The sequence below is a fragment of the Phalacrocorax carbo genome, chromosome 32 (genome assembly GCF_963921805.1).
Source record: "Phalacrocorax carbo chromosome 32, bPhaCar2.1, whole genome shotgun sequence".
NCBI lineage: Eukaryota > Metazoa > Chordata > Aves > Suliformes > Phalacrocoracidae > Phalacrocorax > Phalacrocorax carbo.
The window spans coordinates 469,443-497,183 of NC_087544.1; the positions used below are offsets into that span (position 1 = coordinate 469,443).

The window sequence follows — 27,741 nt, forward strand, 5'->3', positions numbered from 1 at the left end:
ACGGTTCCACGACGCTGCGGCGAGAGCCGGTGGCGAGGGGACGAACCGCGGCGCCCGCTCCCCCTGCAGGAGCGCGGCCCGACTTCCAACCGTAACTGCGAATCCTTCTAAACCCCCACCCCCCCCCCCCCACCCCAAAAAAAAAACCCCACCAAAAATAAAAAGCAGCTAAAAAAAACAACCGTCCCTGTGCCAGGGGATGGCGGCGAGCCGCGGCGGGCGACGCACAGGCCTGACCTCCCCGCCCCGGCCCCGGCGCCACGCGGCTCAGAGGCGGCGCTGGTAGCCCGAGTGGACGCGGGCGGCGGGCAGGTAATCGCCGTAGCCCCCCGAGTAACGGGCGTAATCGGCGTGCGCTTCCGGAAGGCGACGGTAATCCATCGGGGACTTTGTCGGCGACCGGCGGTACGCGAGTGGCGAGTCCGCTAAGCGGCGGTAATCCGAGAGGTCGGACAGACGGCGCTCGGAACCGTACCTGGGCGAGAGAAGAGACAGGAGGTGAATGAAGGGGGTGGGGGGTGGGCGCCCGAATCTGCCGGCGGCGGCGACCGTGTCCCGCCTGGGGACGCGCCGCGGCAGCGCGACGCCGCCCGGGCATCGGGCGGGCAACGCCACGGGCGCGGCCGGTGCCCCGCGGCGGGGGCAGGACGGGGAAGCGGCGCCCGCCGATGGGCCGCCGCGGGAGGCCCGGCCGCCGGCGAGGACGGCGCCGCCGGTTCCCCCACCACCACCCACCCAGTTCCCCCAGCGCGGCGGCCCTGGCGGGCGAACTGCGGCGCGGGAGCCGAGCCGCCGCGCCCCACGTGCCGGCACGCCCTTCCGCACGCCGGGGTTTAAGCGGGCCGCGCCGGAGCCGAGACTAAGCCCCGCGCCGGACGTCGGCATCCGGCGGGGGCGGAGCGGAGAGACTCGCGCGGCCATCCGTCCCGGCACCGTACCTTTTTGCCAGAGCGGATGATTTTTTGTACGGGTCGTCGTAGGCGGCGCTGCGAGGCGGGGAGAGGCGGGTGCGCTCGTAGGGCGGTGCGACGGCGGCGGCCTGCGACAGGCCCAGGTAGGAGGCCGCCTGCTGCCCAAGCTGGCTCGGCCCGTCGTAGGCGCTGCCCGGCTGGGCTCGGTAGGCGGCCGCCAGCGACGCGGAGGAGGCCTGCTGCGCCGGGTAGGACGCCGCCATCGAGCCGGAGGCCTGGGCCCGGTAGGCGGCCGTCAGCGGGGCGGAGGCCTGCGCCTTGTAGGAGGCGGCGGCGGCCTGGCTGCCGTAGGAGGCGGCCAGCGAGGAGGCCGCCTGGGCGCCGTAGGTGGCGGAGAGCGCGGCGGCGGCGGACTGGCTGCCGTAGGAAGCGGGAAGGTTGGCGGCGGGCTGGGCGCCGTAGGAGGCGGAGTGGCCGGCGGCGGGCTGGGCGCCGTAGGAGGCGGAGAGCGCGGCCGCCGGCTGGGCGCCGTAGGAGGCCGAGTGGCCGGCTACCGGCTGGTAGGCGGCGGCGGCGTGAGTGGCCACCGCTTGGGCGCCGTAGGAGGTGGCGTGCGCGGCCACGGCCTGGGCGCCGTAGGAGGCGGAGAGCGCGGCACCGGGCTGGGCGCCGTAGGAGGCGGCGTGGCCGTCTACGGGCTGGGCGCCGTAGGAGGCGGCGTGGCCGGCGGCGGCGGCGGCGGCGGCGGCCTGGGCGCCGTAGGAGGCCACGTGCGTGGCCACGGCCTGGGCGCCGTAGGAAGCGGCAGGGCCGGCGGCGGCGGCGGCCTGGGCGCCGTAAGCGGCGGCGGCGGCGGCGGCTTGGGCGCCGTAAGCGGAGGCGGAGTAGCCGGAGGCGGCCTGCGCCCCGTAGGAGGAGGCCAGGGCGGCGGACTGGACGCCGTAGCCGGAGAGCTGGGAGGCGGCGGGCTGCGCGCCGTAGGAGGCGGCAGCCTGGGCACCGTAGGAGCCGAGGGAGTTGGCGGCGGGCTGCGCGCCGGAGGCGCCGAGGGAGACGGAGGAGGGCTGGGAGCGGTAGGTGCTGCCCAGCGAGGCGGAGGGCTGGGCGCGGTAAGAAGCGGCCTGGCCCGTGGTGGGCTGCGGGCGGTACGCCACGCCGAGGGAGGCGGAGGGCTGGGCGCGGTAGGTGGCCCCCAGCGAGGCGGAGGGCTGGGCGCGGTAAGCGGCGGGCTGCGCCGTCATGGGGAGCGTCACCGCCGCGTAGCCGGCGCGGGTGGGGGAGCGCCGGAGGGGGCTGCGGTCCCTCCCGAAGTAGGAGGGGGAGGCGGGCCTGGCCTGCGCCTCGAAGGCCTCGTACTTGCCGGCGCCGCCGGTGCCGAAGCGCTGCTGGTAATCGTACAGGGAGGAGGCGGCGGCGTAGCCGGCGGCCGAGGGGAAGGCGGCGTCCGCCGCCCGGCGCTGCTGGTCGAAGCCCTCGATCTTGGGCTGGAACTTCTCGCGGTACTCGAGGCCGATGCGCTTGCTCTTGTCGAGGCCGAGGGCGGGCGGCAGGGCCTGGCCCGCGCCCTTCTTCTGGACGTTGGTGGAGAGCTCCACGTTCACTCTGCGCCCCTTCACCTCCTTCCCGTTAAGGTTTTCGATGGCAACCTTTGCATCTGCTTCGTTCTCCATGTGAACAAATGCATAGTCTGATAAAGCAGCAGACAGAGGGTTATCAGTGGGGGGGGGGGGGGGGGTGGGGGAAGAAAAGACAATTCGTTACAGGATTGAACGCTTTTAACGAGCCTCGCCGGGAGCGCGGCGGTGCCGCGAGAGGCGCCGGGACGGGCTCGGCCGGCCCCGCTGCTGCTCGGGCGGCCAAGACACGACACCGCCTTTGTTTGCGTCCGCCCCACAATTAATTTGGCCGGAGCCTAACGAGCCCGGCCACCCCCGGCTCAAAAACACCCAGTCGCGGCTACTTTCTTTTCCTCCATTTCCCCCCCGTTTTCCTCCATTTCCCCCCCGTTTTCCTCCTCCCTCGGCCCGCGGGCGCCGAGCTCGGCACCCTGCCCCGCGGCACGGCGGCCTCTCGCCGCCGGCGCCTCCTCCCGACGCCTCCTCCGGCACGTGGGGCCGAAGAGCCCCGGAGGGCAGCGCGGTCGCGCCGGCGGCTCGGCCGGGCCGGTGAGCGGAGCGAAGCCGGAGAGGGCTGGCGCCCGCCGCGACGCCGAGTCACGCCGAGGGGACGGAGTGCCAGCGGGGGAAGGAGGGAGGAAGGAAGGAAAGGAGGAAGGAGGAAAGAGGAAGGAAGGCGGGCAAGGGGGGTGGATGGATGGAAGGAAGGAAGGAAGGAAGGAAGGGAGGGAGGGGAGGGAAGGAGAAAGGAAGGCAAGAAAGGAGGGGAAAAGAGGAAGGAAGGAGGGTGAGGCGGAAGGCGAGGAAGGCGAGGAAAGAAGGAGAGGAAGGAATAAGGAAGGCAAGAAAGGAGGGGAAGGAAGGCAGGAGGAAGGCAGGCAGGCGAGGGGGGGGAAGGCAGGAGGAAGGCAGGCAGGCGAGGGGAGGAAGGCAGGAGGAAGGCAGGCAGGCGAGGGGGGGGAAGGCAGGAGGAAGGCAGGCAGGCGAGGGGGGGGAAGGCAGGAGGAAGGCAGGCAGTCGAGGAGGGGGAAGGCAGGAGGAAGGCAGGCAGGTGAGGGGGGGAAGGCGGAAGGAAGGCGGGCGAGGGGGGGGAAGGCAGGAGGAAGGCAGGCAGGCGAGGGGGGGAAGGCAGGAGGAAGGCAGGCAGGCGAGGGGGGGAAGGCGGAAGGAAGGCGGGCGAGGAGGGGGAAGGCAGGAGGAAGGCAGGCAGGCGAGGAGGGGGAAGGCAGGAGGAAGGCAGGCAGGCGAGGAGGGGGAAGGCAGGAGGAAGGCAGGCAGGCGGGGGGGAGAAGGCAGGAGGAAGGCAGGCAGGCGGGGGGGGAAGGCGGAAGGAAGGCGGGCGAGGAGGGGGAAGGCAGGAGGAAGGCAGGCAGGCGAGGGGGGGAAGGCAGGAGGAAGGCAGGCAGGCGAGGGGGGGAAGGCGGAAGGAAGGCGGGCGAGGAGGGGGAAGGCAGGAGGAAGGCAGGCAGGCGAGGAGGGGGAAGGCAGGAGGAAGGCAGGCAGGCGAGGAGGGGGAAGGCAGGAGGAAGGCAGGCAGGCGGGGGGGAGAAGGCAGGAGGAAGGCAGGCAGGCGGGGGGGGAAGGCGGAAGGAAGGCGGGCGAGGAGGGGGAAGGCAGGAGGAAGGCAGGCAGGCGAGGGGGGGAAGGCAGGAGGAAGGCAGGCAGGCGAGGGGGGGAAGGCAGGAGGAAGGCAGGCAGGCGGGGGGGAGAAGGCAGGAGGAAGGCAGGCAGGCGAGGAGGGGGAAGGCAGGAGGAAGGCAGGCAGGCGGGGGGGAGAAGGCAGGAGGAAGGCAGGCAGGCGGGGGGGAAGGCGGAAGGAAGGCGGGCGAGGAGGGGGAAGGCAGGAGGAAGGCAGGCAGGCGAGGGGGGGAAGGCAGGAGGAAGGCAGGCAGGCGAGGGGGGGAAGGCAGGAGGAAGGCAGGCAGGCGAGGGGGGGAAGGCGGAAGGAAGGCGGGCGAGGAGGGGGAAGGCAGGAGGAAGGCGGGCGAGGAGGGGGAAGGCAGGAGGAAGGCAGGCAGGCGAGGGGGGGAAGGCGGAAGGAAGGCGGGCGAGGAGGGGGAAGGCAGGAGGAAGGCAGGCAGGCGAGGGGGGGAAGGCGGAAGGAAGGCGGGCGAGGAGGGGGAAGGCAGGAGGAAGGCGGGCGAGGAGGGGGAAGGCAGGAGGAAGGCAGGCAGGCGAGGAGGGGGAAGGCAGGAGGAAGGCAGGCAGGCGAGGAGGGGGAAGGCAGGAGGAAGGCGGGCGAGGAGGGGGAAGGCAGGAGGAAGGCAGGCAGGCGAGGAGGGGGAAGGCAGGAGGAAGGCAGGCAGGCGAGGGGGGGAAGGCGGAAGGAAGGCGGGCGAGGAGGGGGAAGGCAGGAGGAAGGCAGGCAGGCGAGGGGGGGAAGGCGGAAGGAAGGCGGGCGAGGAGGGGGAAGGCAGGAGGAAGGCAGGCAGGCGAGGGGGGGAAGGCGGAAGGAAGGCGGGCGAGGAGGGGGAAGGCAGGAGGAAGGCAGGCAGGCGGGGGGGGAAGGCGGAAGGAAGGCGGGCGAGGAGGGGGAAGGCAGGAGGAAGGCAGGCAGGCGGGGGGGGAAGGCAGGAGGAAGGCAGGCAGGCGAGGAGGGGGAAGGCAGGAGGAAGGCAGGCAGGCGAGGGGGGGAAGGCAGGAGGAAGGCAGGCAGGTGGGGGGGGGAAGGCAGGAGGAAGGCAGGCAGGCGAGGGGAAGAAGGTGGGAGGAAGGCGGAAGGAAGGTGGGCAAGGAGGGGGAAGGCAGGAGGAAGGCAGGCAGGTGAGGGGGGAAGGTGGAAGGAAGGCAGGCAGGCGAGGGGGGGAAGGCAGGAGGAAGGCAGGCAGGCGAGGGGGGGAAGGCAGGAGGAAGGCAGGCAGGCGAGGCAGGAGGAAGGCAGGAGGAAGGCAGGCAGGCGAGGGGAGGAAGGTGGGAGGAAGGCGGAAGGAAGGTGGGCAAGGAGGGGGAAGGCAGGAGGAAGGCAGGCAGGTGAGGGGGGAAGGTGGAAGGAAGGCAGGCAGGCAGGTGAGGAGGGGGAACACGGAAGGAAGGTGGACGAGGAGGGGAGAAGATGGAAAGAGGGAAGGAAGGAAGGAAGGAAGGAAGGAAGGAAGGAAGGAAGGAAGGAAGGAAGGAAGGAAGGAAGGAAGGAAGGAAGGAAGGAAGGAAGGCGGGTGAGGAGGGGGAAAGGCAGAAGGAAGGAAGGCAGGAGGGCGAGGGGAGCACCCCAGCACAACCTGCAGCCCCCCGCCCCCAGCCGAGCCCCGCGGCCGAGCGAGGAGCCGGGCGAGCAGCGCGGCGCCGTGCGGCACGAACGCGGCGCCGAAGCAGAGAGGCGTCGGAAAGGAGATGGAGAGCGAGGCGAGGAGCGGTAGAAGCAGGACCCCGAGCGGCTGTGCTGGGCCTGCGGCGGGAGAGTGGGTCACCCTCCCCCCCGGCACAGCTCTCCCCACCAGCGACACCGTGTGGGTCCGGCAGCCGCCCGCGGCGCTCGGGCTGACGGTTTTGGGGTTCAGATGCCGCTGCAGTAGCCGGGTGGGGGGGTGTGGGGTGGTTGCCCCCGCAGCACGACGGGTCCGGGAGGCCGGCACGGGGGCAGAAGGGCGGCTCTTCTCGGCAAGCCCGCGGCATCCCCCCTGCACTCATAGACCGGGGATCACCGTAACCGCCGCCGCCGGCACGCTTTCGCCTTCGGCTCGGCCGGGGCCGCACGTCCGAGGGAGCGCGGCACGCTCAGAGCGTCGCTCGCCGAGCAAACGCCATCCCGGTACCCTCGAGCTCCGGCTAAACGCTAGCGCTGCTCTGCCACCCCCTCTGCGTGTCCGTGTCCCCCCTCCTCTCCCCTCTCCCGCCCTTCCCTGGCTCCGATCCCACATCCACGTATCCCAAAGTCCGGCAGCCCAAGGAGGGGGGACGTCTCCTCCGTCCACCCCCAGCCGTCCCCTATGGGGGGGCTGCCAAAGAGACCCCTCCCCGCACACAAAAATCAGCCGAGGGAACGCCAGAAACTTTTGGCGTGAGTTTGGGGCGGTTTCTGGCGGGCTCCGCTGGGAAGCTGCGTCCTGGCGGGACGGAGCCGGTGGGCTTGCGACCTGGGACGAGAGAGCAGAGGCAACAACATCACCCTCCCGAGAGGCGGAGGGAAGCCGGCGGGGACGGCTGCGGGATGCGGGGACGACACCTTTACACGTCGGGGTCTGGGGTGAGGGGGGGTGGGGGGGAAGGTGGAGGTGACGCCGTCCCGCCGTGCTGCGGGATCCCTGATCCGATCGAGCTCCCTTGGGGAGGTTTTACAGCACGTTATTTTTCACGGGCTTGACCCTTCTCCCGCCTCGGCCGGCGGGGGAACGACTCGCTCCACGCCGGAGCGTGTTTGCGGAGGTGAAGTTGTGGCGAAATCGCAGCGGGACGAGGGGAAACCCCTCGTGTCAGGGAATGGTTTTGCGGGTACCAGCAGCGGGGTTACCCCCGCCTGGGCCGGGCTGGGGGGAGGCGATGACGGTTCAAGGGCTGGAGGGAAGCACAGCCGCGGGGTACGGGGGGTTAACGGGGAGGGACGGGGTGTGGGGAGCCCCGGAGGGCTCGCAGAGCTCCGGGGCGGGGGGCGACAGAAGGACCCACCCCCGATCCGTGTGCGGGGACGCCGCCAGATCGGGCCGGGGAGATGGTGGTATTGGGGGGGGCGGGGAGGGGGGGGGGGGGGGGAAAGCCGAGCAACCAGCCGGACGGAACGCGGGTCGGCCGAGCCGAGAGCGGAGCGGCTCCGAGGACGGAGGTGAGCGGCGAGCCAGCCGCGGCCGGGGCGGACCCGGGGCGGACCCGGGGCGGGGAGGCGAAGGGGCTTTGTTGCGGAGCCCCCGTCCGCGGCGGCGGCGGGTCCGGTACCTTTCACCACGTCGCATTCCACGACGGTGCCGTACTGCTGGAAAAGCGAGCGCAACTCGCCGCTGGTGCAGGCGGCCGAGACGTTACCGACGAAAATCTTGCAGGTGTTGGTGGGCCGAGGCCGGGAGGGCTCGACCACGATGCGGCGACCGTGCAGTTGGTGGCCGTTGAGCTGGGTGATGGCGCGGGCCGCCGCCGCCTCATCGCGGAGGTGCACGAAAGCGAACTGCTTCATGAGGGCGATACCGAGCACGGGCCCGGCCACGCCGGCGAACAGCTCGCTCAGTTCCTCCGCCGTCGCCTCCTCGGGGACGTTACCCACGAAGAGCTTTATGCCGGGACGCATGGTGGCGGCAGCGGCGGGGGAGAGGGAAGCGGGAGCTCGGCGCCGCGGCGGGGGGCTCACAAAATGGCGGCGTCGCCTCAGCGCCGAGCGGGAGCGGCGACCGCCCAGTGCGCCTGCGCGCCCCCTGCGCGCCTTCCGCACCGCGCATGCGCGCCGCCCGCCGCCTCCCGCACCGCGCACGCGCGTCCCGCCGCCCCCCCCGCCACGCCTCCGAACAGCCGCGCTGGCCACGCCCACCCTTAAAGGGCCCGCTGCGGCCCCCCGGGGGATGCGCAGCGCCGAGCACCGCGGGGGGACGAGCCGCGTTCCCGAGAGCCGCACGGCCAGTTATCGTTTATTGCTGTCCCTGGGGTAGCTCCTAGAGATGGGAGGCCGGGGCTGCCGTGGGGCTGGGGGCCGCCGTGGGGCTGGAAGCTGCCGTGGGGCTGGGGGCCACCGTGGCCCGGTCCCGTTCCTCCCAGAGGGTCAGGCCATCGCAGGAGCAGACGCGCTTGGGGTTCTGGAAGAGCCCGGCCGCACGGGCCACCACACCGCAGGCCAGCCTTGGGGGGGGGGGGGGAGGTGGGACACAGGGGGGAGGGGGTCAGCAGCACCCCCAAAGCCCCCCCAAATCCCCCCTAAGCCTCCCCCCAAGCACTCACCCCGGCCCCGAGTTCCCCGTCACCCGGGAGAGCGGGTGGGAGCCCCGGCCCAGGTCGTCCTCGCCCGCGTCCACCACCACCGAGCGCCCGATGATGTCCCACACCTGGGGGGGGGATTGGAGGGGGGTCAGGAGCCCCGCCACGGCTGTGGGGCAGTGGATTAGGCCCCCCCAGAGCTGTGGGGCCAGGGCAGGACCCCCGCAGCCATGGGGCTGGGGTCAAACCCCCCCCACAGCCACGGGCCTGGGGTCAGACCCCCCCCACAGCCACGGAGAACAGCCCACAACCTCCCAACAGCCATGGAGCTGGGGCCAGACCCCCCCCCAGAGCTGTGGGGCCAGGGCAGGACCCCCCGACAGCCATGGGGCTGGGGTCAGACACCCCCCCCCAGCCATGGAGCACAGCCCAGAACCCCCCAACAGCCATGGGGCTGGGGTCAGACTCCCCCCACAGCCATGGGGCACAGCCTAGAACCCCCCCCAACAGCCACAGGGCTCGGGTCAGACCCCCCCCCACAGCCATGAAGCACAGCCCAGGCACCCCCACAGCCATGGGGCTGGGGTCAGACTCCCCCCCCACAGCCATGAAGCACAGCCCAGGCACCCCCACAGCCATGGGGCTGGGGTCAGACTCCCCCCCCACAGCCATGGGGCACAGCCCAGGCACCCCCACAGCCATGGGGCTGGGGTCAGACTCCCCCCCCACAGCCATGGGGCACAGCCCAGAACCCCCCAACAGCCATGGGGCTGGGGTCAGACCCCCCCCACAGCCATGGGGCGCAGGCAGGACCCCCCCACCCAATCCGTGGGAGGGGGCTGGCCCCTCCATGTCCCCCCCCAGCCTCACCTTCAGCCGCGTGTCCTCCATGCGGAAGCTGGCTCTGCCCTCAGCGTCGGCCCAGATGTTCCCCAGGTCCCCGGCGTGCTGCGGTGGGGGGTCAGGGGGGTGAGGGGGGGGTCGCAATCCAGGACCACCCCCCTCCCCAGCACCCCCAGCACCCCCAGCTCACCCGGTGCCGGTCCTGGGGTCCGCCGTGGGGCTCTCCGTCGGGGTTGAAGTGACCCCCGCAGCTGGGGAGAGTGGGGGGGGGGAGACATGGGGTGAGCCCGGGACGCTTGCACCCCCAACCCTCCGTCCGTCTGTCCGTGCCCCGCCCCCCACCACGTTACCTGTCACAGGGGCGCGAGAGATCCCCGAATTCATGGACGTGGAGCCCGTGGGGACCCGGCGAGAGCCCGTCGACGGCGCCGTCCACCACGCACCGCGTCGGCGAGACCTGCAGGAACCGCACCAAACCCCGCGCCGCGCCGGGGCCGGCCAGCGCCGCCACCGCCGCCCCCAGGTCCGCTGCGGGGAGACGCGTCGGAACCCCCAAAAAAATAAAGACACACCCCCCAAAAATCCTCCCGGCACCCCAAATTTGCTCACCGTCGCCGGGGCCCCCCATTCCCTTCAGCACCGCTCGGCGCCCCGAGTTTTCCAGCAGGTTCCGCACGCGTTCGGCCGCCTCCGTCGTCTCCACCAGCACCGTCTGCGCCTCCAGCCGCAGCTCCAGCAGCCGCACGCCTGCGGGGAGGGAGGTGGGGTGACAACGGGGGGGCACCCCGAGTTTGGGGAAGGGGGTCCCCTCGAGCGTAGGGGGGGGTCGCGGGGAGGCTCACCGGGGGCTCCCCGCAGCGCCGCCCGCACGGCGTCCGCGCACTCCTGGCACCGCATCTGCACCGTGAACTCCAGCTGCGGGGAGCGAGGAAGGGGGTTCGGCACCCCCAAACCCTGGGGCTCTGCGCCCCCCTAACCCTGGGGCCCTGAGACCCCCCAAAACCTGGGGCTCTGAGACCCCCCCAAACCCTGGAGCGCTGACAACCCCTAACCCTGGGGCCCTGAGACCCCCCAAAACCTGGGGCTCTGAGACCCCCGCAAACCCGGGGGCCCTGTGTCCCCCAAACCCTGGGGCGCTGCCCCCCCCCCCCAAACCCTGGGGCGCTGAGACCCCCCCCAAACCCGGGGGCCCTGAGACCCCCCAAAACCTGGGGGCCCTGAGACCCCCCCCAAACCCGGGGGCCCTGTGTCCCCCAAACCCTGGGGTGCTGCCCCCCCCCCCCCCAAACCCTGGGGCCCTGAGACCCCCCCAAACCCGGGGGCGCTGCCCCCCCCCCAAACCCGGGGGCCCTGAGACCCCCCAAAACCTGGGGGCCCTGAGACCCCCCCCAAACCCGGGGGCCCTGTGTCCCCCAAACCCTGGGGTGCTGCCCCCCCCCCCCCCCAAACCCTGGGGCCCTGAGACCCCTCAAAACCAGGGGCCCTGAGACTCCCCAAACCCTGGGGCCCTGAGACCCCCCCAAACCCGGGGGCGCTGCCCCCCCCCCCCCAAACCCTGGGGCGCTGAGACCCCCCCCAAACCCGGGGGCCCTGAGACCCCCCAAAACCTGGGGCTCTGAGACCCCCCCCAAACCCGGGGGCCCTGTGTCCCCCAAACCCTGGGGTGCTGCCCCCCCCCCAAACCCTGGGGCCCTGAGACCCCTCAAAACCAGGGGCCCTGAGACTCCCCAAAACCTGGGGCCCTGAGACCCCCCCAAACCCGGGGGCGCTGCCCCCCCCCCCCCCCCAAACCCTGGGGTGCTGAGACCCCCCCCAAACCCTGGGGCCATGAGACCCCTCCAAAACCCTGGGGCCCTGAGACCCCCCCCAAACCCCGATGCATGGGGCTTGCACCCCCAAAAGTCCTCTGCAGGGGCCCTGCACCCCCAAAACTCCTGTAACGAGGGCTCTGCAACCCCAAACCCCCGCTGAAAGGGGTTCTGCACCCCCAAAGCTCCTGTAACCAGGGCCTTGCACCCCCAAAAGTCCCCCTCAAGGGGCTCTGCACCCCCAAGTCTTGGGTGCAGGGGGCCCTGAGCCCCCAAACCCTGCTGCATGGGGCCTTGTATCCCCAAGAGTACTGTGCAAGGGGCCCTGCACCTCCAAATCTTGGTTTCCAGGGGTCCTGCACCCCCAAACCCTACTGCATGGGGCCCTGCACCCTCAAAAGTACTGTAACCAGGGCCCTGCACCTCCAAATCTCCCCTGCACGGGGCCCTGCACCCCCAAACCCTGCTGCACGGGGCCCTGCACCCCCAAAAGTACTGTGGAAGGGGCTCAGCACCCCCAAATCCTGGTTCCCGGGGGCCCTGCACCTTTAAACCCCCCCTGCAAGGGCCCTGCGCCCCCGAAACTCCCGCACAAGGGGCCCTGCACCCCCAAAAGTACCGTGGAAGGGGCCCTGCACCCCTAAAACCCCCCTGCAAGGGCCCTGCACCCCTAAAGCTTCCATGCAACGGACCCTGCACGCCCGAAACTCCCGCGCAAGGGGCGCTGCACCCCCAAACCCCGGTGCCCCCGGCCCTGCACCTCCAATACCCCCCGACCCCACCCCACCCCGGCGCCGGAGGGGCCCTGACCTGGCAGGGGCTCCCGGTCGGCACCGGCGCCGCCATGACCGCGGACTCCGCCACCGGAACCACCCGCGGGTCCGCCGGGGTGGCCGGACCGCCCTCGCGTCGGACCGGAAATGGATGAGCACAGGGGAGGGATTTAAGGGTAGCGCTACTTCCGGCGTTCCCGTCGCCATGGCAACAGCGCGGTCGCGGTAGGCCGTAGGGTCCTGCCTCGTTCGGGGGTCCCGTGGGGGGAGAGACGGGGGCCGAAGGGATGCTGCTGGTCGGGGGAGCCCAGACCGGGTGGAGTGGAGGGTTTGGGGGTCCCCAGGGGTGTTTGAAGGCTGCGGGGGGCTTCGGGGACGGCTGGGCTGGAGGGGTTTGGGGGTCTCCAGGGGTGCTTGGGGGCCCCGGGGGGCTTCAGGAAGGGCTGGGGGGGGGCTTTCTGGGGTGGGATGGGGGTTCTGGGAATCCTCAAGAGAGTTTGGGGGTCTCCAGGAGTGCTTGGGGGCCCCAGAGGGGTTCAGGAAGGGATAGCGGGGGGCTTTCTGGGGTGGGATGGGGGTTCTGGGAATCCTCAAGGGAGTTTGGGGGTCTCCAGGGGTGTTTGGAAGCCCTGTGGGGGGCAGGGGCCCTGTGGGGGTTTGGGGGGGGGGGCGTAGGGCACTTGGGTGGGCTCACCTCTCCCGTGGGAAGCCCCCTCCTCCCGTGCCCCAACCCAAGCCTTCCCCTGACCCTCCCCTGGGCTCCCCAAATCCCCCGTTGGTGTGTGTGGGGGCTCATCCACAGCCCCCCCCGCCTTCGCCGCCAGCCCGGGGACCCCTGGAGCAACCGTCACCCCCCGCCCGGAGCCCCCCGCCGGGCTGCGCCGAGCCAGGGAAGAGCCGGGGGCTTCGCTTCCCCCTCGACACCTCTCGCCGACGATGCCGGCGCCCCACGGGGAACCGCCGTCCCCCGAAATCCCACCGGAGACCCTCGCGGTGGCGGCGGATCTGCGCCGGCTGACGCGGCGAGCGGACGGGGAGAAGCGGCGGGAGGCGAGCGCCGGCCGCCCACTGCCGCCGCTCCTGGCAGCGCTCACCCGCCGCCCCGAGGACGACGAGGGGCTTCGGCGACCGCGGCTGCCGGTAACGCCGCGACGGGGGTCCCCGACGCCTCCCCGGCCCCCCGACCCGCTCCTGCGGCACGGCGAGGCCGCTGGATCGTCGGCGATCCGCACGAGCCGATCGAGAGCGCCCATAGTGAGTTTGCCGGTGACCCCGAGTTGGGCTGGAGGGTCGGAAGGTGCTGCGGGGCATGGGGAGGGGGGGTCTGGGCAGGCTGAGATCCGTGGGCTGAGCTCAGCTAGGTGAGGCTTAACAAGGCCGAGAGCCGGGTCCTGCACGTGGGTCCCAACAAGCCCAGGCAGCGTCGCGGGTTTGGGGAGGAGCGGCCGGAAAGCTGCGCGGCGGGGAAGGACCCGGGGGTGCTGGTCGACACGAGCCGGCAGCGTGTCCAGGTGGCCACGGCGGCCCCCAGCGCCCGGGCTCGTGCCGGCACCGGCGGGTGTGGGGCGGGGATGGGGCCCCTGTGCTCGGCCCTGGGGAGGCCCCACCTCGAGTGCTGGGCTCAGGTTTGGGCCCCTCGGGACAAGGAGGCCCTGGAGGGGCTGGAGCGTGTCCAGAGAAGGGCAGCGGGGCTGGGGCAGGGTCTGGAGCACAAGTGTGCTGGGGGGCGGCTGAGGGGGCTGGGGGGGTTTAGCCTGGAGAAGGGGGGGCTGAGGGGAGCCCTTCTCGCTCTCTGCAGCCCCCTGAGAGGGGCTGGAGTGAGGGGGGGGTCGGTCTCTGCTCCCAGGCGACGGGACGAGGGGAACCGGCCTCCGGCTGCCTCAGGGGAGGGTTAGGCTGGCGACAGGGACAGTTTCTCCCCCAAAAGGGCGGCCGGGCGTTGGCACAGGCTGCCCCGAGAGGTGGGGGAGTCGCCGTCCCCGGGGGTGCTCGAACAGCGTGTCGGGGCGGCCCTCGGGGAGGCGGTTGCGGAGCCCTGGGGGTGTCGGGTTGGCGGCCGCGCTTGATCCCGGAGCCCTTCCCCGACCGTTAACGATTCCGTGATTCTCCGGCCGAGCCGCGGACGCCGCCGGGCCACGGCTTTGCCGAAGGGGTGACCCTGCGGCCGCACCCGCCGCTGTGCCGCGACGCCGCAGCGGGGGACGCCGAAGCGGAGCCCCTGGATGTGCGGGAGCTCTACCGGGAGCTGAGCGAAGCCCTCCCCGCCGAGCGGCTGCGGTTCCACCGCGAGCCTTTGGTCGAGCCGGCGGCCGCGGCGGCGGATCTGCTCCCCGCGGGACCCCGAGGCGCCGCCGAGACGCCGCGGCGCGAGGTTTCCCGGCACGGCCGGCGCCAAAACGTTTGCCTTTTCGACGATTACCTCCGGTACGTGGCGGCTACCGGCTCCGACTTCCTCCACGCCATCTTCCACCTGCGCCGTGGCGAGGAGGACGCGGCGGGAGCCCCGCAGCCGCGCCGGGAACCGGCGCCGGCGGAACCGTACGAGAGAGGGATGTGGAAACCGGTGCTACCGGAGCCGGCGCCGGCGGGGTCGGAGCGGTTGTGGAGGCGGCTACACCGGCTTTGGGCCGCGCTGGGCGTCCCCGGCTGGGAGAGGCTGCAGATGGCGGTGAAATACGGCGCGGGCGCGACGCCGGGACGGCTGCCGGCGGCGCTGGAGGCCTGGGAGACGGCGGCGGCGGCCATCGCGCGGCGGGAGACGCTCTTGGCGCGGTCGGAGCGCCTGGAAGAAGGCGGTTCCGAGCCGGGGCGCTTCTTCCGCGGGGCCGCGGCGAAGGCTCGTGGCGAGGAGGCGCGACGCCGGGGCCGCTCGCGGGCCGCGCTGGCCCGGTGCGAGGCGCGGCTCTCGGTCGCCCTGCGGCGCCTGCGGGACGGCTTCGGGGACGCCGTGACTTTCCGGGGTCGTCCTTACGCCGAGAAGATGCGCCGGGACGCGGTGGAGATGCTTTACTGGTTACAGCAACGGCGGCGGGCCGCGGCTCTCCTGGATGCTCTGGGGGGGTCGCGGCGGCGGTGCCCCCCCGGGCCGGCGCGTGCCGAGACGCCGGGGGCTCAATAAAGAGGTTTTTTTGGGGGGGCGCGAGGTGTCCCGGCACCCCCAGACCCACCCAGGCGCTGCTGCTGCAAAAATACGTTTATTCGCCCCGAAATGAGTGAGGACAAAGAGCGGGGGGAGGGGGGAAGGGGGGGGGAGGGGGGGAGGGGGGGGGGTGGCACCGAAACGGGGAGCACCGGGGGACGCGGCAACACCGGTGGGGGGGTGGGGAGCCCCCTCCCTTTCTGCTTGTCAGGGATAGGGACCGCCCCCCATTTCCCAGCAGGGGATGGGGACCCCCCCTCACAGCCAATGGGGGGATCGCCCTCCTCGTAGGGGACAGGGACCCCCCCCCCCATTTCCCGGTAGGAGATGGGGACCCCCCCTCACAGCCAATGGGAGGGTCCCCCTCCTTGTACGTGTCCCTTTATGCCCCCCCCAAGAGGGACTGAGCCCCCCAAGAGGGACTGAGCCCCTCAAGAGGGACTGAGCCCCCTCCCCAAGAGGGATTGAGCCCCCCCAAAACACTTGAGCCCCCCCGCCAAGGTGGAATGAGCCCCCCGCCAAGACACCCCATCCCCTCCCTGAGGGACAGAGCCCCCCCCACAAGGGGGACAGAGCCCCCCAAGAGGGACTGAGCCCCCCAAGAGGGACAGAGCCCCCTCCCCAAGACACCTGAGTCCCCCCAGATAGACAGAGACACCCCCCAAGAGGGACAGAGACCCCGCCAAGAGCGACAGGGACCCCGCCAAGAGGGACAGAGACCCCGCCAAGAGGGATAGAGCGCCCCAAGAGGAACAGAGACCCCCCCAAGAGGGACAGAGCCCCCTCCCCAAGACACCTGAGTCCCCCCAGATAGACAGAGACACCCCCCAAGAGGGACAGAGACCCCGCCAAGAGGGACAGAGCACCCCAAGAGGGACAGAGACCCCCCCAAGAGGGACAGAGACCCCCCCAAGAGGGACAGAGCCCCCCCCCAAGAGGAACAGAGCCCCCCCCAAGGGACCAAGCCCCCCCCAAGGGACCAAGCCCCCCCAAACCCGGTGTGGGGGGGGGTGCGCGCGTGTCTCAGCCGAGGCCATCCTTGACCTGCTGGACGATGCGGGCCCGCACGGCTCGGGCCTCGCTGGAGATCTGCCCGGGCGGGGGCGGCAGGGGCGGGAGGTCGGGCTCGGTTTCGGGGGGGGGGAGCCCCTCGGGCAGCTCCAGCGGCATGCGGCGGCGCAGGGCGATGTTGTGGAGGATGCAACAGGCGAGGAAAATCTGGCAGACTTTCTGGGGGGCGTACTGGAGGCACCCCCGCCCCTTGTCGAGGCAGCGGAAGCGCAGGCGCAGCAGGGCGAGGGTCCGGCGGAGGGCGGCCAGCGCCCGGTGGTGCAGCGCGTTGTACCGTTCCTCGGCCGCGCCGCGGGGCGCCGCGATGGGCGTCATCAGCCACGGCTTCAGCGGGTAGCTGCGGTCGCCTGGGGAGGGGGCGCGGGGCGGGGGTCAGGGTGGGGCGGGGGGGCGGGGGAGTCCTGCAGGGACCCCCTACAGAGCCCCCCACAGAGCCCCCTGCAGGGACCCCTCACAGGGACCCCCATGGGGACCCCCCCCCAGAGCCCCCTGCAGGGACCCCCTACAGAGCCCCCCACAGAGCCCCCTGCAAGGACCCCTCACAGGGACCCCCATGGGGACACCCCCCCAGAGCCCCCTGCAGGGACCCCCCACAGGGACCCCCCAGAGACCCCCACGGGGACCCCCCCCTACAGAGCCCCCCCCCGAGACCCCCACGGGGACCCCCCCCCAGAGCCCCCTACAGGGACCCCCCAGAGACGCCCCCAGAGCCCCCTGCAGGGACCCCCCCCAGAGACCCCCACGGGGACCCCCCCCTAGAGCCCCATACAGAGCCCCCCACAGGGACCCCACAGAGACCCCCACGGGGACCCCCCACAAAGCCCCCTAGGAGCCCCCCACAGGGACCCCACGGGGACCCCCCCAGAGCCCCCCGCGGGGACCCCCCCAGAGCCCCCACATGGTCCCATGGGGACCGCCCCCCAGAGCCCCTTACAGAGCCCCCACAGGGACCCCCCCAGAGACCCCCAACAGAGCCCCCCACAGGGACCTGACAGAGACCTGCCCAGAGCCCCCCATACGGACCCCCCAACAGAGCCCCTGCAGGGACCCCCCAGAGACCCCCAACAGAGCCCCCACAGGCACCCTGCAGAGACCCCGCAGGGACCCCTATCCCCTACAGGTACCCAACAGGGACCCCAGAACACCCCCAGACCCCCCTGCCTCCCCTGGGACCCCCACCCCACTCCTGGGACCCCCTGGGCCCTCCCTGCACCCCTGGGTCCCCCACATACCCCTGGACCCCCACCTCATCCCTGGCTCCCCCCCACCCCACCCCTGGGACCCCCCGGGTCCCCTGCACCGCTGGGTCCCCCCTGCACCCCTGGGCCCCCCTGGGCCCCCCCCACCCCCCTCACCCCACCCCTGGCTCCCCCCCTGCCCCCCAGGGCCCCCCTGGGCCCCCCACCCCCAGGGCCCTCCCCCCTCCCCCCCAGGGCCTCCCCTGCCCCCCTCACCCCAGCTCTGGTCCCCACTGCACCCCATGGCCCCCTCCTCACCCCTGGCTCCCCCACTGCGCCCCTGGGCCCCGCTGGGCCCCCCACCCCCAGGGCGCTCCCCCGCCCCCCTCACCCCACCCCTGGCTCCCCCACTGCACCCCTGGGCCCCGCCAGGGCCCCCCCCACCCCCCTCACCCCACCCCTGGCTCCCCCACTGCACCCCTGGGCCCCCCTGGGCCCCCCAGGGCCCTCCCCCAGGGCCCCCCCAGGGCCCCCCCTGCCCCCCTCACCCCAGCTCTGGTCCCCACTGCACCCCTGGGCCCCCTCCTCACCCCTGGGCCCCCTCCTCACCCCTGGCTCCCCCACTGCACCCCTGGGCCCCCCTGGGCCCCCCCCACCCCCCTCACCCCACCCCTGGCTCCCCCACTGCACCCCTGGGCCCCGCCAGGGTCCCCCCCACCCCCCTCACCCCACCCCTGGCTCCCCCACTGCACCCCTGGGCCCCCCTGGGCCCCCCACCCCCAGGGCCCCTGCCCCCCTCACCCCACCCCTGGCTCCCCCACTGCACCCCTGGGCCCCGCCAGGGCCCCCCCCACCCCCCTCACCCCACCCCTGGCTCCCCCACTGCACCCCTGGGCCCCCCTGGGCCCCCCAGGGCCCTCCCCCAGGGCCCCCCCAGGGCCCCCCCTGCCCCCCTCACCCCAGCTCTGGTCCCCACTGCACTCCTGGGCCCCCTCCTCACCCCTGGGCCCCCTCCTCACCCCTGGCTCCCCCACTGCACCCCTGGGCCCCCCCCACCCCCCTCACCCCACCCCTGGCTCCCCCACTGCACCCCTGGGCCCCCCTGGGCCCCCCACCCCCCCACCCCACCCCTGGCTCCCCCACTGCACCCCTGGGCCCCGCCAGGGTCCCCCCCACCCCCCTCACCCCACCCCTGGCTCCCCCACTGCACCCCTGGGCCCCCCTGGGCCCCCCACCCCCAGGGCCCCCGCCCCCCTCACCCCACCCCTGGCTCCCCCACTGCACCCCTGGTCCCCCCCTGGGCCCCCCACCCCCACTGGCCCCCCCCGCCCCCCGCAGGGCCCCCCCCAGCACCCCCCTCACCCAGCAGCCAGGCGCCGTCGGGCCGAGCCCCGTCCAGCAGCCGGGCCAAAGCGGAATTCTCCAAGACGGCGGCGTTGGGGCAAGAACCGGGGAATTTGGCCACGACGTTGGTGATGGCGCCGGCGGCGTCGCAGACCACCTGCATGTTCATGGAGTGGTAATTGCCGGCGTTGCGATACGCCGGCTCGTTCTCGGACGGAGCCCTCAGGGCGACGTGCATCCCCCCGACCAGGCCCAGGACGCCGGGGAAGGCGGCGGCGGCGGGGGCGGGGGCGGCGGCGGGGGGCGGCGGGAAGGCGATGTACCGCGGCGCCCGCCGCTGCAGCGCCTCCAGGAACTGGGCCAGGCAGTTGGACATGGCCGACTGGCTGATGCCGGTGGCGGCGCGCGTCGCCGTTTGGAAGGAGCCCGAGGCCAGGAAGGTGAGAGCCGACGTGACCTTGACCGCCACCGGCAGCGCGTGGCTGCGGCCCGTCAGGCTCTCCAGGTCGGCGCCCAGCTCGCGGCACAGCCCGGCGATGGCGGCTTTGTCCAGCCGGTAACGCCGCAGCACCTGCTCCTCGCTCAGGTCGAGGAAGGAGCAGCGCGCCCGGTACACCCGGTGCTCGGGGTAGAAGCGGCGGCGGCGGCCGCGCTTGCGGCGGGGGGAAGGGCCTCCCGCCGCGGGGACCCCCCCGGCCGAGCCCGCCGAGCCCGGTGCCGGCGCGTCCCCGCCGCGATCCCGCGCCCGCCGCAGCAGCAGCACCGCCTCCGACATGGTGGGGCGGGGCCGAGGGCGGGGCTACAGGCGGAGGGGTGGGGCTACAGGGGGAGGGGCGGGGCTACAGGCGGGAGGGGCGGGGCTACAGGCGGGAGGGCAGGGCTAAAGGTCGGGGGGAGCACCTAAAGGTGGGGGAGACGGGGGTAAAGGCGGGGGAGGCGGGGGTAAAGGCGGGAGGGGGGGCTCTAAAGGCGGGGGGGGAGGCTCTAAAGGCGGGGGGTGAGGGGGTAAAGGTGGGGGGGGAGGGGGTAAAGGCGGGAGGGGGGGCTCTAAAGGCGGTGGGGGAGGCACTAAAGGCTGGAAGGGAGGGTCTAAAGGTGGGACAGGCGGGTCTAAAGGTGAGAGGGGCAGGGCTAAAGGTGGGAGGGGCAGGGCTAGAGAAAGATGGGAGGGCGGGGCTAAAGATGGGAGGGGACAAAGGTGGGGTGGGTGGGGTTAAGGCAGGAGGGGAGGGGCCAAAGGTGGGAGGGGCCAAAGGTGGGAGGGGCCAAAGGTGGATGGGTGGGTCTAAAGATGGGAGGGGGTAAAAGCAGGAGGGTGGGGCTGGAGGTGGGGGGGGCTAAAGGCAGGAGGGTGGGGCTAAAGGTGGGAAGGGTGGGGCTCAGGTGACAGGGTGGGGTCAAAAGTGGGAGGGGCCAAAGGTGGGAGGGTGCGGCTACAGGCAGGAAGGGCTACAGATGGGAGGGGCTAAAGGCGAGAGGGGCAGGGTTAAAGGCAGGATGGGCGGGGCTAAGGGTGGGAGGGGCAGAGCAGTGCACAGAACAGTGCTTTGCAGGGGGCGGAGTCCTGTGAGGGGCGGGGCCTAAGGGAAGGGGCGGTTCTCTATGGAGAAGGGCAGGCCCTAGCAGAGGGGGCGTGACACTAGCAGAAAGGGGCGTGGCTATACAGGCTACGTCAGGTGCCTGTGGGGGGCGTGGCCAAGGGGGTTGGGGCTCTACAGGATGGGCGGAGCTCTATCAGTAAGGGGCAGGGGCTGTGGGGGGGCGGAGCTCCGTGCTGAAGGGAGGAGATCGCTAGGAGGGGGCGGGGTCCTGAGTCAGAGGGCGGGGCCCAGCGCAAAGGAGCGGGTCCCTATGGGAGAGGAGCGGGGCTGCGGGGCACGCAGCGGCGGGGCCAGCCCCGCTGGGGGCCGGTGCTGGTGTCGGGGTGTCCCTGTAAGGGCGGGGGGTCCCGGCGCCGGTGGGGGCGGCCTGTGCGCGCTGTCCCGGCCCCGATGGGCCCCGATCCCTCTCCCGATGCCGATAGGGGCGGTCGCTCCCGGCCCCCCCTGCCACAGCCGACCCAGATCCGCCGCTCCCGACGTTCCGACCCCGCCGGCCTCCGCCGCGCCGCCGAGCCACGCCCTTCCCCCCGCTCCTATTGGCCGCCGCCCGCATCACATGCCCGGAAACTCCCGCCTCCTGACCCGCCCTCTCACCTCTCGACGCGTCGCGATTGGCCAAAGGCCCGGCGGGCGCGCTACACCGCCCAACGTCACCCGGCGCGGGGTTGGGCGGTGCCTTGCGGCGGTTGGGCCAATCGCATGGCGCCGTCTCGCTGATTTCCGCCAATCAGCGCGCGCGGTGGGCGGGGCACCGAGGGGAGGGGGAAGGCCGCCGCCATTTTGTTGCCGATACCGTCCACGGTGAGGGGGAGAGCGGTGAGGGGGGGGGGGGGGCCGGTGGGGGCTCGGAGGTGGTTGTGGGGTGCCGGGGGGGTGGGAGGGGCCGGCGGCCGGGTGTGGGGTGAAGGGTCCCTGGCTCGGGGCCCTCTCTAGGGGAGCCATACCTGGGGGGGGGTTGCATTGGGGGGGGGGGGGTGTCCAAACCTCGGGGTACACCTGGGAGAGCCGGCGACCCCGCCTTCACCTCCCCCTAGGCCGGGTGGGGACCCACTCTTCGTGTTCCCGGGGAGGGGAGGGGGGGGTCGGGCTCACACCCAGCCCAACTCTTATATCAGCCACTAGAGAATCTACGGGGAGTGCCAGGGGGCCGCATTCCCCCGGCCATGCCCGCAAGGAGAAGCCCCTTCCCCGGGCAGGGGAGCGGCGCTGGGCCCCAGGGTGAGCTCTGGTCCTTCGTTGTGGAGCCAGGGATGGTGCAGGGATTTGGGGGGCAGGGGTCGCATCCGAGCTGCCCGCTGAGATGTCGCTTCTCTTCCCGCTCCCCCCCCACCCCCCCCCTCGCAATTTCTCACAGGCTGGGCGAGATGGTGAAGCTTTTCATCGGGAACCTGCCGCGGGAGGCGACGGAGCAGGAGATCCGCTCCCTCTTCGAGCAGTACGGGAAGGTGCTCGAGTGCGACATCATCAAGAACTACGGCTTCGTGCACATCGAGGACAAAACGGCGGCGGAAGACGCCATCCGCAACCTGCACCACCACAAGCTGCACGGCGTCTGCATCAACGTGGAGGCCAGCAAGAACAAGAGCAAAGCGTCCACCAAACTGCACGTGGGCAACATCAGCCCCGCCTGCACCAACCTGGAGCTGCGGGCGAAATTCGAGGAGTACGGCCCCGTCATCGAGTGCGACATCGTCAAGGATTACGCCTTCGTGCACATGGAGCGAGCGGAGGACGCGGTGGAGGCCATCCGCGGGCTGGACAACACCGAGTTCCAAGGTGATCCGCGCCCGGGGATGGGATAAGTAGCGCCGGGCTGAGCCCGGAGGAAGCAGGTCAGGTAGGAGCGGAGGGCGCGGGACCGTCCCGGCTCCCGCACCGGCCCCGCTCTCCCCACCGCCGCACCGGGAGGGGTTTCTAACGGGCCGGATCCGCGCCGCCGTCGCTCACCGGAGGCGCCGGCCCTCGTGCGCGGTCCTCGTTCGGTGCCTTATTTCCCCCCCTCCTCCCCCTCGGCGCTGCGACGCGCGGCTTCCGAGCGAGCCGCGTCCCGCTCCCGCCGGCGGCGCCGCTTCCCGTCTCGGCGGCTCTTCCCGCGGGCAGGGACGTCCCCGGGGTCGGCGTCGGCGCGGCGGCTTTGTCTCGGGGCGGAGAGCGGCTGCGCGGCGCCGTTTTGTTGGTTTAAGGTTGAGGTTTGTCCCTAAAAACCGGTAGATTTGGCGCAAGTTCTGCCCCCGGGGACTCTCCCGGGGGGTTTGTGGCGCGGCTGGAAGACGCGGGGCGCCCCCGTGCCGCCGGCGACTTCGATGGGGGGGGGAAAAAAAGGGTGATAAAGGGAAAAGCGGAGCCGCAGGCGGGCTCCGGTGCCGGGCTGTCGGCGCTGTGGGCGACGCCGGCGCGTCCCTTCTGCCGACCCCGGCTGGCGGCAGCGCCCGAAACCGTGGCGAAACCCTCTCTTTCGCGCCCGGCGCGGGGGTCGCCGGCGCTGCCAGGAGCCGGTTTAGAGTTTCCCTCCTCCCCTCGCCCGCAGCAGCGCCGTCGGGGAAGCCCCGGTTAACCACAGCCTCTCCCCTCTCGCGTCTCTCTCCTCAAGGCAAGCGGATGCGCGTGCAGTTGTCCACCAGCCGGCTGCGGACGGCGCCCGGGATGGGAGACAAGAGCGGCTGCTACCGCTGCGGGAAGGAAGGGCACTGGTCTAAGGAGTGCCCGGTAGATCGCCCGGGGCAAGTGGCGGACTTTGCCGAGGCCTATAACGAGCAGTACGGAGCCGTGCGCACTCCCTACACCGCGGGCTATGGGGAGACCGTGTATTACGATGAGGCGTACGGCGGGATGGCCGACTACTACAAGCGCTACCGCGTCCGCTCCTACGCCACGGCCTCTGCGTACGACGCCTACGCGGAGCAGACCATGGCCCAGTACTCCCAGTACGCCCAGTACTCCCAGGTCCAGTCCTCGGCCATGGCCGCCACCACAGCCATGGCCGGTCGCATCCCCACCACCCTAGACGCGTACGATAGAGCTCTGCTGCCGACCCCGGGCGCGGCGGCCGCCGTCGCCGCCGCCGCCGCCACCGCCGCGGCGGCCGCCTCCTCCACCTATTACACCCGGGATAGAAGCCCCCTGCGCCGCACGGCCGCCGCGGCCACCACCGTCGGAGAGGCGTACACGTACGAGCGTGGGCAGCTGTCGCCGGTCTCCTCGGTGGCCCGGGCCTCCCTCTACGACATGCAGCGGTTCGAGCGGGACCCCTACGGGGAGCGGGCGCGGTACTCGGCCTTTTAGAACCGGAGGTGAGCGCCCGACACCCAGCGGTGCCGACCCCGGCGCCGCCGACGGGGGATTTCGCCTCCCCTCCCGGTGCGGCGGCGTTCGCGGCGCTTCGCCGGGACCCCCACCCCCGCAGCCCCCCACCCCCCGCGAGCGCCGGGGACGTTCGGTTGACGCCGGCCGGTGCCGTTTGGCGGCCGCCGGTGGGTAACGGGGCTTCCCCTGGCAGGAGGCGCCGCCGCGGCGGATTCACCGCGCAGCACCGGGGACTCGCCGCCGTCTCTCCGCCGCCGCCGCCGCCGCGTCAGGTCAGACGCCGCCCGCGCCGCCGCCGCCACCGCGCTCCCTCCCTTCGCACCGGGGGCCCGCGGATCCCCCCCAAACACCTCCTTCCTCTTCGCCGCCGCGTCCGTCCCTCCGTCGTCCGTCTGTCCCCCCGCGCTGGCGGCGTCCGTCCCTCTCACCTCTCTGCTCTCTTCCAGGTCCGGCGGCCTTGGACGGAGCCTGTGTCCCCCCTTTTTTTTGTACGGAGCTTCCCCCTGCCCCACCTTGGGGGGTCTCGCTGCCCCCCATCCCCCAGGATGAGCCCCACACACACCTCCCCCCCCCTCGATTTTTTTTCCAGCAAAATAAAAGGTTTTCACCAACTTTCTGTCTTTGCTCGTCATTTTGGGGGAGGGGGTGGGGTGTGGCAGCGCCAGGGTCCCCCCCCTTCCCCTCCTGGACAAGGTTAAGGGGTGTGGGGGGAGGGGGCGACACGCTGGGACCCCCCAACACCCCTCCAAGGGGGGACGGTATAGGGGGGAGGAACCCAGCCCCCTTTCACGGCTGGAACTGGGACCCCTTTCGGGGGGGACGGACTGCCCGGACCCCTTTCGGGGACGGACCGACGGGTCCCCTTTCGGGGACGGACCGCCCGGACCCCTTTCGGGGGGGGGGGGAGTCGCCCGGACCCCTTTCGGGGGGGTCGCCCGGACCCCTTTCGGGGGGGGGGGGTCGCCCGGACCCCTTTCGGGGGGGGGGGTCGCCCGGACCCCTTTCGGGGACGGACCGCCCGGACCCTTTTTGGCGCCCGGACCTTTTTTTTCGGCCGCCGCTTTAGTTTCCGTCCCGGCCTGTGACGTCAGTTCCGGCGCCGCGCCGTCTCCGCAGCGACCATGGCGCTGAACGCGGGTGCGGTTCGGCGGGTCCCCACCCCCCCCCCCGCCCCTTCCCCAAAACCCCCTCGGGGACCCCCAAACCCCTCCCGGGACACCCCCCGCCCCCCCACTCCGCCGCTCCCTCCGCCCTTCACGGGGCCGCGTCCCCCACGTACTCGGGTCACCCCAACCGCCCCCCCCCCCCCCTTCCCCAGCGTTCCGGGGCCTCCCCGTTCCGTTCCCCGGTGACCCCCCCCCCCCACCCTCCGGTGCCCCCCCCCCTTCGGTGACCCCCCCCCCGGTGTCCCGCAGGCGCGGAGCCGTTCCCGGGCGCGGCGGCGGAGCTGGAAGCCCGTCGGGAGCGGCAGGAGCGGGTCAGCCGGGCCATGGGGCAGCTGCTGCTGCGGGGGTACCGCATGCTGGGGCGCTGCTGCCCCCACTGCGGGGTGCGCAACCGGGGGGCTGCGGGGGGCGGGAACGGGGGGGGGGGATGTGGGGCTGCGTCCTGGGGTGGCGGGCTGGGAATGGGGGGGATGTGGGGCTGGGAATGGGGCAGGGGTGGGGGGCTGAGTCGTGGGATGTGGGGCTGGGAATGGGGCAGGGGTGGGGGGCTGGGTCCTGGGATGTGGGGTTGGGAATGGGGCAGGGGTGGGGGGCTGGGAATGGGGCAGGGGTGGGGGGCTGAGTCGTAGGATGTGGGGCTGTGAATGGGGCAGGGGTGGGGGGCTGGGAATGAGGCAGGGGTGGAGGACCGAGTCGTGGGATGTGGGGCTGGAAATGGGGGGGATGTGGGGCTGGGAATGGGGCAGGGGTGGGGGGCTGAGTCGTGGGATGTGGGGCTGGGAATGGGGGGATGTGGGGCTGGGAACGAGGGGGGACATGGGGCTGGGGAGGGGGGCTGGGAATGGGGGGGATGTGGGGCTGGGAATGGGGCAGGGGTGGGGGGCTGAGTCGTGGGATGTGGGGCTGGGAATGGGGCAGGGGTGGGGGGCTGGGTCCTGGGATGTGGGGTTGGGAATGGGGCAGGGGTGGGGGGCTGGGAATGGGGCAGGGGTGGGGGGCTGAGTCGTAGGATGTGGGGCTGTGAATGGGGCAGGGGTGGGGGGCTGGGAATGAGGCAGGGGTGGAGGACCGAGTTGTGGGATGTGGGGCTGGAAATGGGGGGGATGTGGGGCTGGGAATGGGGCAGGGGTGGGGGGCTGAGTCGTGGGATGTGGGGCTGGGAATGGGGGGATGTGGGGCTGGGAACGAGGGGGGACATGGGGCTGGGGGAGGGGGGCTGGGAATGGGGGGGATGTGGGGCTGGGAATGGGGCAGGGGTGGGGGGCTGAGTCGTGGGATGTGGGGCTGGGAATGGGGCAGGGGTGGGGGGCTGGGTCCTGGGATGTGGGGTTGGGAATGGGGCAGGGGTGGGGGGCTGGGAATGGGGCAGGGGTGGGGGGCTGAGTCGTAGGATGTGGGGCTGGGAATGGGGCAGGGGTGGGGGGCTGGGAATGAGGCAAGGGTGGAGGACCGAGTCGTGGGATGTGGGGCTGGAAATGGGAGGATGTGGGGCTGGGAATGGGGCAGGGGTGGGGGGCTGGGGGAGGGGGGCTGGGAATGGGGGGGATGTGGGGCTGGAAATGGGGCAGGGGTGGGGGGCTGGGGGGGTGGTGCAAGGAGGGGAAGGGGGGCTGGGAATGGGTGGGGATGTGGGGGTGGGAAGGGGGGCGATGGGAATGGGGAGTGATGGGGGGCCGGGGAGGGGTCTGGCAACTGGACAGGCACACAGAGGTGTGGGGCTGGGTGTCGGGGCTGTGGGGCTGGGAGGCGCCGTGGGGGCCTCGCTGACCCTCCCCCTCCGCGCCCCCCCCCCCGTCCCCCCCCCCCAGACCATCCTGCTGCAGGACAAACAGCAGCAGCTCTACTGCGTGGCCTGTCAGGAGCTGGACTGCGACGGGGCGGGGGGCGGCCCTGGTACGGGGCGGGGGTGATGGGGGGCTGGGGGGGCTGCTGGGGATGAGATGGGGGGCTGGGGTTGGGCTGGGGGGCTGGGGATGGGGCTGGGGGGGCTGCGGGCTGGAGATGGGGGGATGGGAATGGGGCTGGGGGGGCTGCTGGGAATGGGATAGGGGGCTGGGGATGAGATGGGGGGGCCTGGGAGGCTGCTAGGGCTGGGGTGTGGGGCTGGGGAGTGGATGTGGGGCTGGGGAGAAGATGGGGGGACTCTTGGAGATGGGGTGTGGGGCTGGGACGGGCTGTGGGGCTGAGGATGGGGAGCTGGGGTGGGCTATTGGGGATGGAGTATGGGGGTGAGGATGGGGGGCCGGGGAGTGGGTGTGGGGCTGGGGAGGAGATGGGGGGTGCTCCTGGAGATGGGGTGTGGGGCTGGGGATGGGCTGGGGGGCTGAGGATGGGGGGCTGAGGATGAAGTGTGGGGCTGCGGACGTGGGGGGGGAGGGGGCGCTGTTGATGGGGTCGAGGCTCTGACCCCGTCCTTCTGTCCGTCCGTCAGCCCCGGAGCCCTCATCCTCCTCGCCGCCGCCCCCCCGCCAGCCGGCCGCCCCCCGCCCCGAGCACTGCGAGGGAGCAGCGACGGGGTTACGGGGGGCCCCCCCCGGGCCCCCCGGGCCCCCCGGCGAGGCGGCGGTGGGGGCGGCGCGGGCGGCCGTGCTGGAGAAGCTGGCGTGTGGGCGGCGCGGGAGCTGCCCCGCACGGCCTCGGCCGAGGGCAGCACCCAGCTCTGCGCCCTGGTGCGGGCCTGCGCCGAGGCCCTGGGGGGGCTGCAGGCCCTCGCCCCCCCCGGCAGCCCCCCATAAACGCTCCGTCAATGCAGAACCCACCCGTGGCCTCCTGCTCCTTATTGGGGGGCTCCTTCCGCCGTCCCTGGGGTTGGGGGGAGGGCGTTATGGGGCATCTGTGGGGTGAGGAGGGGGCTGTGGGGTGGGTTTGGGGGGGTTATGGGGCATCTGTGGGGTGAGGAGAGGGCTGTGGGGTGGGTTTGGAGGGGTTATGGGGAGGCTGTGGGGTGAGGAGGGGGCTGTGGGGTGGGTTTGGGGGGGTTATGGGGCGGCTGTGGGGTGAGGAGGGGGCTAGAGGGTGGGTTTGGAGGGGTTATAGGGAGGCTGTGGGGTGAGGAGGGGGCTGGAGAGTGGGTTTGGGGGGGTTATGGGCGGCTGTGGGGTGAGGAGGGGGCTGTGGGGTGGGTTTGGTGGGGTTATGGGGCGGCTGTGGGGTGAGGAG

At 72.5% G+C, this 27,741-nt stretch overlaps 5 protein-coding genes across 9 annotated transcripts; 2 read left to right on the forward strand and 3 right to left on the reverse strand.

Moving 5' to 3' along the window:
• Window positions 1-151: 151 nt before the first annotated feature.
• On the reverse strand, window positions 152-7,850 carry RBM14 (RNA binding motif protein 14). Of its 2 annotated transcripts, XM_064437510.1 has the most exons (3): window positions 7,394-7,850; window positions 939-2,598; window positions 152-475 (listed from the first exon to the last, which is right to left on the reverse strand). In XM_064437510.1, exons 1-3 carry the CDS (start codon window positions 7,737-7,739, stop codon window positions 268-270), a joined length of 2,214 nt encoding a protein of 737 aa, XP_064293580.1. In that variant the 5' UTR covers window positions 7,740-7,850; the 3' UTR covers window positions 152-267. The 2 variants fall into 2 exon arrangements, with proteins under 2 accessions (XP_064293580.1, XP_064293581.1); XM_064437511.1 differs by lacking the exon at window positions 939-2,598 and having other exon boundaries at window positions 275-475.
• Window positions 7,851-8,044: 194 nt separating this feature from the next.
• Window positions 8,045-11,934, reverse strand: CCS (copper chaperone for superoxide dismutase). The gene is made up of 8 exons (XM_064437517.1): window positions 11,818-11,934; window positions 10,042-10,114; window positions 9,809-9,946; window positions 9,550-9,727; window positions 9,390-9,450; window positions 9,227-9,304; window positions 8,381-8,484; window positions 8,045-8,281 (listed from the first exon to the last, which is right to left on the reverse strand). The coding sequence occupies exons 1-8, from the start codon at window positions 11,851-11,853 to the stop codon at window positions 8,098-8,100; spliced, it is 852 nt and encodes a 283-aa protein (XP_064293587.1). The 5' UTR covers window positions 11,854-11,934; the 3' UTR covers window positions 8,045-8,097.
• Window positions 11,935-15,836: 3,902 nt separating this feature from the next.
• On the reverse strand, window positions 15,837-20,628 carry LOC135310246 (putative nuclease HARBI1). The gene is made up of 3 exons (XM_064437444.1): window positions 19,358-20,628; window positions 18,531-19,317; window positions 15,837-16,337 (listed from the first exon to the last, which is right to left on the reverse strand). The coding sequence occupies exons 2-3, from the start codon at window positions 19,285-19,287 to the stop codon at window positions 15,943-15,945; spliced, it is 1,152 nt and encodes a 383-aa protein (XP_064293514.1). The 5' UTR covers window positions 19,288-19,317; window positions 19,358-20,628; the 3' UTR covers window positions 15,837-15,942.
• A 154-nt stretch (window positions 20,629-20,782) lies between these two features.
• LOC135310245 (RNA-binding protein 4-like) lies at window positions 20,783-24,028 on the forward strand. 4 transcript variants are annotated; one of them, XR_010370399.1, is made up of 5 exons: window positions 20,783-20,914; window positions 21,468-21,889; window positions 22,704-23,403; window positions 23,610-23,688; window positions 23,863-24,028. XR_010370399.1 is itself a non-coding variant. In XM_064437441.1 (4 exons), exons 2-3 carry the CDS (start codon window positions 21,478-21,480, stop codon window positions 23,393-23,395), a joined length of 1,104 nt encoding a protein of 367 aa, XP_064293511.1. In that variant the 5' UTR covers window positions 20,783-20,914; window positions 21,468-21,477; the 3' UTR covers window positions 23,396-23,403; window positions 23,610-23,856. The 4 variants fall into 4 exon arrangements, 3 of the variants coding, with proteins under 3 accessions (XP_064293511.1, XP_064293512.1, XP_064293513.1); XM_064437441.1 differs by lacking the exon at window positions 23,863-24,028 and having other exon boundaries at window positions 23,610-23,856; XM_064437442.1 differs by lacking the exon at window positions 23,863-24,028 and having other exon boundaries at window positions 20,897-20,929; window positions 23,610-23,856.
• A 446-nt stretch (window positions 24,029-24,474) lies between these two features.
• On the forward strand, window positions 24,475-27,426 carry ZNRD2 (zinc ribbon domain containing 2). Its single transcript, XM_064437472.1, has 4 exons — window positions 24,475-24,553; window positions 24,832-24,893; window positions 26,391-26,475; window positions 27,014-27,426. Exons 1-4 carry the CDS (start codon window positions 24,538-24,540, stop codon window positions 27,424-27,426), a joined length of 576 nt encoding a protein of 191 aa, XP_064293542.1. The 5' UTR covers window positions 24,475-24,537.
• The last annotated feature ends 315 nt before the right edge of the window (window positions 27,427-27,741 follow it).